At 41.6% G+C, this 9,811-nt stretch overlaps 1 protein-coding gene across 2 annotated transcripts; it reads right to left on the reverse strand.

Annotated features, from left to right (window-relative positions):
• Nucleotides 1-1,540: 1,540 nt before the first annotated feature.
• LOC149287102 (uncharacterized) lies at nt 1,541-8,664 on the reverse strand. 2 transcript variants are annotated; one of them, XR_016277527.1, is made up of 4 exons: nt 7,879-8,664; nt 5,146-5,236; nt 4,774-4,938; nt 1,541-2,617 (listed from the first exon to the last, which is right to left on the reverse strand). XR_016277527.1 is itself a non-coding variant. In XM_089493451.1 (3 exons), exons 1-3 carry the CDS (start codon nt 7,974-7,976, stop codon nt 1,859-1,861), a joined length of 948 nt encoding a protein of 315 aa, XP_089349577.1. In that variant the 5' UTR covers nt 7,977-8,664; the 3' UTR covers nt 1,541-1,858. The 2 variants fall into 2 exon arrangements, 1 of the variants encoding a protein (XP_089349577.1); XM_089493451.1 differs by lacking the exon at nt 4,774-4,938.
• Between the last annotated feature and the right edge of the window lie 1,147 nt (nt 8,665-9,811).

Here is a 9,811-nt window from a genome sequence, read left to right on the forward strand (position 1 = left end):
ATCTGTAAGCCAATTGCCCCCAACAAGCTGGGGACTCCTTTGACTGACTTACGAAAGGATGAGCCAACCTTGGAGCTCCTGGGATCGAACTCACAACCTTGTGGCGGCAGTAACCGGCATTTGAACCACTGCACCACCAGTGCGCCTTACATGGCTTTTTGAAGCACAGCTCTCTTTGGCCATAACGCTCGTTGGACCCAAAAAGAGTAGACCTATCGAATCAAGGTGAATTACCTGTATGTTGACTTCTAATGCCTTCTGTCCCAAATTCTCGTAACTACGAAACACCAACAAAATCTACATTTTAATTCCTTTCTTCCAGATTGAGAGGCCCTGCTGCATGAGAATATAGTGCTCTGTTGTTCCACTGTTAACATTTCTTTGGTCAAGGGTTCGTTTTTCTCTCCTGCCATCTGTCCTGTTCTCTGGAGCAGCAGAAAACACGCTTGCTCCTTCCTCAGTATGGCATCCTTTCACATATTTAATATCACTATCAGGAAATTCTTCCTAATGTTGAGTTGGATCACTTTCCTTGTAGCTTCCATCTATGTGCTCCATGTTCTATTCCCTGGAGCAGCAGAAAACAAACTTGCTCCCTCCTCAATATGACATCCCTTCAAATGTTTAACCAGGGCTATCCTATCACCTCTTATCCGTCTCTCATCCAGGCTAAACATAACCAGCTTCTCATAGGGCTTCATGGTTTACAGACCCTTCCCCATTTTGGAGGCCCTCCTCTGGACATGCTCCATCTTGTGCGCATCCTTTTTGAATGGTGGTGCCCAGAACTGGACACAGTTTTATTCCAGATGAGGCCTGACCAAAGCAGAAAAGACTGGCACCATTACTTCCCTCGACCGAGACACTATGCTTCCATTGATGCAGACTAGAATCACATTGGCTTTTCCCTCTGCAGCATCACCCTCTTGACTCATGTTCAACTTGTGGTCTACTAGGACTCCTGGATCCTTTTCACATGTGCTATTATCAAGCCAGGTGCCCCCTTCATCCTATATCTTGTGTATTTCATGTTTACTGGCCAAGTGTAGCATCCTATATTTCTCCCTGTTGTTTTTACAACAGGCTTTACAAGCCACATGTATTAGTAGTGGTTTGAGCCTTGGACTATGATTCTGGAGAGCAGGGTTTGAATCCCAGCTTGACTATGGAACCCACCGGGTGCTCCTGCGCAAGGCACACTCTCTCAACCTCAGAGGATAGCCAAGAAAGCCCCAGGATAGGGTCGCCATAAGTTGGAAATGACCCTCAGCTGGGAGGAAACGATATCCATGTGAATTTCTGTGTTGGTCTGCTGTTGAATGGCAAGGCCTCAGGGAGGGAGGATATGGTATGCAGTCTGCTATGGGAGGAGATCCATGGTGCGTGTTTGTGTGTGAGACACCCTAAGTTACACACTGAGTGACACCAATCCTGGATACAGCACATTAAAATAGAAAACACAATGAAAAACACAGAAACCCACAGTTGAAACACTATATTTTTAATAAATAAATAAATAATAAACAATAAAAGCATGTAACATGCATACTGGGCATTTTGGGTGGTCCAATAAAGGTATCATTGGTTGCTGGGTGTTGTAGGTTATTAGATGTCCAGCATGGTCCGGCTGTTGGTAACAGAGGACATGGTGGTGGGGACTGGGCAGAGGATTACGCTGTGGTTCTGGTCAGCTTGGGAACAAGAGATCCTGATGTGGTTGTTGAAGCGGAGGTGGGTTGAGCATGCTCCACAGGTGGTGCGGTCTCCTAAGAGATTACTTTCCCCAACAGGCCTTGTATCTTTGGCCTGGCAGCACTGGGGACCAGAAGCTCCAGCACAGACTCATTATTAGAGTCCGTCAAGGGCTTGGTCTTGGTTGCTTCAGTCCCCGGCTGCTGGGGAAGAGATCCTGTGGTGCTGGTTCTTGGCATGATGATGGTGTGGCTTTCAGTGCTGACACCTTCTTGCACAGGCTCCAGAGTTGGTGGCGGAGTGGTGGGGGTAGCCACAGTTGTAGAAGGCTGACCGACAGACTCTGGAGGTGGCTGTGTGGTGGTGGATGTGGCCATGGGCGTCTGGCTGGTGCACTCAATAGGTGGCTCTGTGGCAGTGGATGTAGCCACAGGCTGGCCAGTAGACTCCATAGGTGGCTGTGTGGTGGTGGATGTGGCCACGGGCGTCTGGCTGGTGGACTCCATAGGTGGCTCTGTGGCAGTGGATGTACCCATAGGCTGGCCAGTAGACTCCATAGGTGGCTCTGTAGTGGTGGATGTGGCCACAGGCGTCTAACTGGTGGACTCCAGAGGTGGCTCTGTGGCAGTGGATGTAGCCACAGGCTGGCCAGTAGACTCCATAGGTGGCTGTGTGGTGGTGGATGTGGCCACAGGCGTCTGACTGGTGGAATCCAGAGGTGGGAGGAAAGGGAGGGATAGGGAGGGGATAAGGAAGAAAACCAGAAATGTATGTCTATAAGACGCTTCTTGTAAAGAGGGTTGTAAAAGAAAAAGCCAATAAAAATAAAAGTTAACAAAATAGTTGCCCTCTGAGCAGCGATAAAGGGCAATGCTGCAAAAACTGGGGAAGGTGGGATGTTCGTCCATATTTGAACACACGGGCCCTAAAAGGACGAAAGAGGAGAGAGTGAGAGAAGGGTCTTCATGCCTAGTGGTGACTGCCATTTATCCCGACAGAAACCCAGGCCAGGAATTTCCCTTATTCCTGATGCAGAGCAGAGTTCCCCAATGATTCCCTATGGGCAATAATAATAATAATAATAATAATAATAATAATAATAATATGATCTATTTATATACCGCCCAATCACTGGGAATCCGAGCGGTTTACAACAGAGGGGATAACAGACGATTCTCTATGGGAAAATATTCCCCAATGACGCTCTATGGGCAAATATTCCCCAATGATTCTCTATGGGCAAGTATTCCCCAATGATTCTCTATGGGCAAGTATTCCCCAATGATTCCCTATGGGCAAGTATTCCCCAATGATTCTCTATGGGAAAATATTCCCAATGATTCTCTATGGGAAAATATTCCCCAATGATTCTCTATGGGAAAATATTCCCCAATGATTCTCTATGGGAAAATATTCCCCAATGATTCTCTATGGGAAAATATTCCCCAATGATTCTCTATGGGAAAATATTCCCAATGATTCTCTATGGGAAAATATTCCCCAATGATTCCCTATAGGGAAATATTCCCCAATGATTCTCTATGGGAAAATATTCCCCAATGATTCTCTATGGGCAAATATCCTCCAATGATTCTCTATGGGCAAATATTCCCCAATGATTCTCTATAGGCAAATATTCCCCAATGATTCTCTATGGGCAAATATTCCCCCATGATTCTCTATGGACAAATATTCCCCAATGATTCTCTATGGGCAAATATTCTCCAATGATTCTCTATGGGCAAATATTCTCCAATGATTCCCTATGGGCAAATATTCCCCCATGATTCTCTATGGACAAATATTCCCCAATGATTCTCTATGGGCAAATATTCTCCAATGATTCTCTATGGGCAAATATTCTCCAATGATTCCCTATGGGCAAATATTCCCCAATGATTCCCTATGGGCAAATATTCTCCAATGATTCTCTATGGGCAAATATTCTCCAATGATTCTCTGTGGGCAAATATTCCCCAATGATTCCCTATGGGCAAATATCCTACAATGATTCTCTATGGGCAAATATTCCCCAATGATTCTCTATGGGCAAATATTCTCCATTGATTCCCTATAGGCAAATATTCCCCAATGATTCTCTATGGGCAAATATTCCCCAATGATTCTCTATGGGAAAATATTCCCCAATGATTCTCTATGGGCAAATATTCTCCATTGATTCCCTATAGGCAAATATTCCCCAATGATTCTCTATGGGCAAATATTCCCCAATGATTCTCTATGGGCAAATATTCCCCAATGATTCTCTATGGGCAAGTATTTTCCAATGATTCCCTATAGGCAAATATTCCCCAATGATTCTCTAAGGGCAAATATTCCCCAATGATTCTCTATGGGCAAGTATTACCCAGTGATTCTGTCTGGCTGCCATAGTATGAACCAGCTGTAGTTTCTGGACTTGCTAGAAAGGTAGTGCAAGGTATTGCCTTGAGGTTCCCAGCACATGCGCTACCCATCTTTAGATGCCCTGATTCTAGGAAGGGCCACACTTGGCATATCAGCCAAACCAGGTCCTCCCGGCCCTGGCATCTACCTAAGATGACATTCAGAGAGAGAGAAAAGACTCTGAACCACGCAGACGGCAACGATGCTATGGTTTCTCTAGGCATAGCCTTTCAGCAACCATAGAATCCTTGCAGTCTGCGTGAAGGTTGCCATTGCTTTACCTTTTGGGATTTCCCCGTGGCTTTCCACCTTGTCCATCATCTGGATCAGGGGGTGTTTGCATCCGTAGCCCAAACGAAGGGAGCAGACGGAGTCGGCCCTCTGAGGAAGGGCCTTCTTCTGGGGAATTTGGGCTCTGTCCCCAGGAAAACCTCATTGCAAGAAAGCTGTATAAAACAAACAAAAGAGGCAACGTAAACCATGCGCTACCCATCTTTAGGTCCCCAGATTCTAGGAAGGGCCACACTTGGCATATCAGCCAAAGCAGGCAGTCCCAGCCCTGGCATCTACCTAAGTTGACATTCAGAGAGAGAGAAAACACTCCCAATCTATAGACATAGCCTTTCAGCAACCATAGAATCCTTGCAGTCTGCGTGAAGGTTGCCATTGCTTTACCTTTCGGGATTTCCCCGTGGTTTTCCACCTTCTCCATCATCTGGATCAGGGGGTGTTTGCATCCGTAGCCCAATCCAAGGGAGCAGACGGAGTCGACCCTCTGAGGAAGGGCCTTCTTCTGGGGAATTTGGGCACTGTCCCCAGGAAAACCTCATTGCAAGAAAGCTGTATAAAACAAACCAAAGAGGCAAGGTAAACCTGTGCCTTTTGATGTGTGTCTGTGTGTGTGTTTGTGCCTTCAAGTCTTACTTGATTATGCATTCATTTCTGTTTTGTTTCTATGCCGCCTTTCTCCCCGAAAGGGACCCAAAGCGGCTCACAAGACTAAAAATTACATTAAAACCCCAATTCTTCCAAGAATCCCCCCCTCACCTTCACAAAATAATTTCCCTCTCTACAAGGGTAATGGGTGTAAAGGCTGCAAAAATCAGGAACGGTGGGATGTTCATTGAAGACATGCGCCCTAGAAGGAGGAAAGAAGAGAGAGATAGAGAGGGGTCTTCAGGCCTAGTGGTGATTCCCATTTCTCCCGCCTGAACCCCAGGGCATCAATCCTCCTTATTAGGCTTCAAGGTGGGGTACAGCCTGTGAAAATGGTAAACTGGATAGGTTCTTTCACGTCCTTTGCCCAATTAATCATATCATCTTTTATTGTTTCAGGTTCCATTTCTACTTTGCGAATTAGTTTATAAAGATTTGAAATTTGTTTTTTGGGTTTTTTTAACTATTTTTTCAAATTCCGCATCTATTTTCCCTATTCCATAATTCTTCATCTGCTTTGAATCTCTCCTTCATTTGCAGATATGCAAACCAGTTGCGTTTGTACCCTTCCTCTCTTAGCTCTTCTTGGGATGTCATAATTCTTCTCTCATCTTGCATTTTAGTTACATCTTCATCAGTTACCCATAAGTCCTCTTTTAACACTTCCCTGCTGAAGAGAGCTTCATTGGAAGAGGCCCATGGAGGTACATTTCTACACCAGAGTTTTAAAAATTTACACCAAATTCTTGTCAACAATTTCCTAATTATGTGATTTTTAAAGCTAGCATCCATTTTAATGTTTATTTTATCATAGAAGACGAGGGACCCGTGCAGCCCAAATTTTAAATCAATGTTTTCTAAATTGATCACTCTTTTATGATCTAATCTCAACCAGTCCATCAGCCAGACTAGAACACATGCATAGCTATACCATTTTGAGTCTGGTACAGCCAGACCACCTCTTTCCGTTGCATCGTACAATGCTTTCATCTTCACTATGGGTTTTTTATGCACCAGGTACATTTTGCAAGGTCTTTCTCCCATTTGCTAAAAGGTGAACCGTTGATTAGAATACGTAATAGCCATCTTAATGATGGCTACTCTACCCAACCATGAAACTTTGAAGTTATGTTAAGATTATATAGGGAAACATTATTTAGACATTAGACAATAAATGTATTACAGTATTTAGACATAGAGTTACAATTGATAACTGATGAAAAGGGGATAAAAATTAACCTATAGAATTTTGACTATTGGATATTTCTGTCCTATTTAATTGTTAGTATTTCGTATATAAAGAAATTGATTAAACTATATTAGAAGGAGGATTAAAAGCACTAAAAAAGAGGATTCAGATGCAGTACTTAATGGAAGTTTAGCATTTATGGGCAGTATATTTCAGTTTCTGATTAGATCATTAATTGCCTCTGAGAACGATAGTATATATTAAAGAGGAATATGTGGAATAAGGGATTGAATAAATTATTGTTATACATAGGTATGGTTGCCATAATTGTCCACTAAAACCCGGGACAAAATGTAGGACAAATTCTAGACCAAACTGTAGGACAACTGCAGGACAAAACTCAGCCCAAAATGTAGGACATTTAAGAAAATGGAGGGCCTTAAAGGGACAATTATGACAACCCTATACATAGGGAACTAACTACTCAAAAGATTAAGAGGTATAGGATATTAGCCCAGGAGGTAAATCAGCATAGTACTTTAGTATAACCAAGCCTTTTTTGTATCTACCAAGTTTGTATGCTTGTAGTTGTTTGTAGCTGTATGAATGTATGTATACATGTTTGTTATTTGTATGGTTTTTTATATCTAATGAAATGTTTTTTTTAAATATCCTGCTCTGAGGGGAAGATGGTGGTCTCTGCACTGAGACACAAAATGGGCGCCATAATTTTCATCCTGCTCTGAGGGGAAAATGGTGGGCTCCACTGAGACCCCAAATGGCCACCATCTTTGTCCTGCTCTCAGGGGGAAATGGTGGTCTCTGCCCTGAGACCCCAAATGGCCACCTTCAATTTTTATCCTGCTCTGAGAGGAAAATGGTAGACTGCACTGAGATCCAAAATGGCCACCATCTTTGTCTTGCTCTGAGGGGGAAATGGTGGTCTCTGCACTGAGACCTCAAATGGCCACCTTCAATTTTTATACTGCACTGAGAGTTCTTTAACGGCGAATGGAGTTTGGAGACTGACTCTTGGAATAAGAAATCTTATAAGAGAGTATTATAGAGTCCTTTAACGGCGAATGGAGTTTGGGGATTGACTCTTGGAATAAGAAATCTTATAAGAAAGAGTACTATAGATTGCAGAACATTGCAGTGTGGAGGCAGCCTAAAAGGCATCGATATCCCTATATTTCTTTGGTGTAGTGTTTTGGGTGAATGTTAGCTTGTAGTAGACCTATAGTAGACATGGCACACCCTCCAAAATGGGTTGAGAAATGGCCTACAGATCCCATCGGTTTCGACAATGTGGCCGCCGTGGCGTTCTGGGCGACAAAAATTACTCATTTTCCAAAATCTGTTTTCTTCTAGCAGACAAGAAAAAGGAATGAAAAAAAAGGCGGATGAAAGCAAGGCCTTAAAGGGAGGAATGTAGGGAGGAAGGAGGACGGTTTCTTTAACTGGCCTTTTAAACATTCCTTTGCTCAATTAGAGAAAAAGGAAAGGGATCGAAGGGGCCATTTTCCTTATAATGTGGATGTCTTTGGGGGAAGAAAAGGGGGCTGGGTGCGGAGAAAGATAATGGAGGCTGAGTGTTTCCCTTGAAATATTAAATACCAGATTTATGTCTGGCTCCAGGGTCCTCTCTCTGTTACCTAGCTGACGGATTTGCATTTTTCTTCGTCTTCCCTTTGGAAGGAAAATAGGTCTGAAAGCCCATTCTTCTAAATTTGGTATATTTTGGTCTTTCCATTTGCGTGCCAATATAATTCTTGCTGCAGTAATCAAAAAGAATATTATTTTACCATGATTTTTTTCTAATGTCTTGTCCAATATATTTAACAAAAATGTTTCAGGTATAAATTTAAGATTTATTTTCAATATATTACAAATTGATTTATGAATTAACTGCCAATACTTTTTGATTTTGGGGCAGGTCCACCAACTATGAAAGAAGGTACCTTTTTCTTTTTGACATTTCCAGCATTTATTATTAATTCCATATATTTTAGCCAATTTATCTGGTGTTATATATCATCTGTAGAACATCTTATAATAATTCTCTTTTAAATTTTGGCTTCTTGTATATTTTAATCTTCTACTCCAGGTAAACTCCCATTGTTCCAATTCAATATTGTGACCAATATTTTGCGCCCATATTATCATGTTACTTTTAATTACTTCACTTTCTAGTTCAATTTTTATTAAAAATTTATATATTCTAGACAGCAGCCCCTTATTTTGGGATTTTAGAATATTCTCTAGTTCTGAATCCTCTTTAGTTATTGAATTGTCTTTCTGATCTACCTTAAATTTTTCTTTTAGATATAGATATATAGATATGAGATTTATAATCTGCTTCACAGCTCCAAACTTAATCCACACAAACTCATAGTAGCAAAGCAGCTATGCGCTCACAGCCAACCGAAACTTCCAACTGTCAACTTACACATTCCAAAGTGCCAACTGGCAACCTCCAACTGTCACCTGAACTCTGTCAAATCAAAATATTTTTCATGTTGTTTCAAGGCATATTAATAATAGTAATAATAATAATAATAGTAATAAAATGTGAATTTTATGACTGGAATTTTATTTAATAAAGCTCGGCCTGTTTATTATTCTGTTTGTAACACTAGATCCAGGAATGAAAAGAAAATGTGAGGAAAATTGATCCAAGATCGATTGATTCTAGGGACTAAGAGGCACTGGGTCTGACATTTATGTAGTAAAACCTCATTTAATACATCCCAAGAACATACACAGTTCTTTTATCCATGGATTCAAGCATCCACGGCTTGAAAATATTCCAAAATAAGTATAAATTCCAAATAGCAAATCTTGATTTTCCATTCCTTTAAAGGGGGTTTGCCATAGCCATCCTCTGAGGCTGAGGCAGTGTGACTTGGCCAAGGTTATTAACAGGGTTTTTGTGGCCGAGTCAGGATTTGAACCCTGGTCTCTAGAGTCACTGTCCAATGCCCAAACCATAATGCCATACTGGCATGGCATTTTATGCAGTTTCTCTCCAAACTGGCTACAGGAGTTGTAGGCCCATGTAGTTTTTAATTCTGCTGTAGAAATACCCCTCTCCAATACCCTAAGATTTGCTATTTGGAATTTATACTTATTTTGGAATATTTTCAAGCCGTGGATGCTTGAATCCATGGATAAAAGAACTGTGTATGTTCTTGGGATGTATTAAATGAGGTTTTACTACATAAATGTCAGACCCAGTGCCTCTTAGTCCCTAGAATCAATTGATCTTGGATCAATTTTCCTCACATTTTCTTTTCGTTCCTGGATCTAGTGTTACAAACAGAATAATAAACAGGCCGAGCTTTATTAAATAAAATTCCAGTCATAAAATTCACAATCTATTACTATTATTATTATTACTATTATTAATATGCCTTGAAACAACAGGAAAAATATTTTGATTTGACAGAGTTCAGGTGACAGTTGGAGGTTGCCAGTTGGCACTTTGGAATGTGTAAGTTGACAGTTGGAAGTTTCAGTTGGCTGTGAGCTCATAGCTGCTTTGCTACTATGAGTTTGTGTGGATTAAGTTTGGAGCTGTGAAGCAGA

This window comes from Sceloporus occidentalis, unplaced genomic scaffold, assembly GCF_023333645.1.
Source record: "Sceloporus occidentalis isolate IW3139 unplaced genomic scaffold, rSceOcc1.0.p SCAF_64, whole genome shotgun sequence".
In the NCBI taxonomy this organism is placed as follows: Eukaryota; Metazoa; Chordata; class Lepidosauria; order Squamata; family Phrynosomatidae; genus Sceloporus; species Sceloporus occidentalis.

Excerpts from the sequence above, each read along its gene's own strand:
- LOC149287102 (XM_089493451.1), bottom strand. The coding sequence starts at position 7,976 with ATGGAAAGACCAAAATATACCAAATTTAGAAGAATGGGCTTTCAGACC. Across the intron at positions 5,237-7,878 it reads AATGCAAATCCGTCAGCTAG|GGCGCATGTCTTCAATGAAC; the intron begins GTAACAGAGAGA and ends TCCTCCTTCTAG. Across the intron at positions 2,618-5,145 it reads AGGGAAATTATTTTGTGAAG|GGCCCGTGTGTTCAAATATG; the intron begins GTGAGGGGGGGA and ends TCGTCCTTTTAG.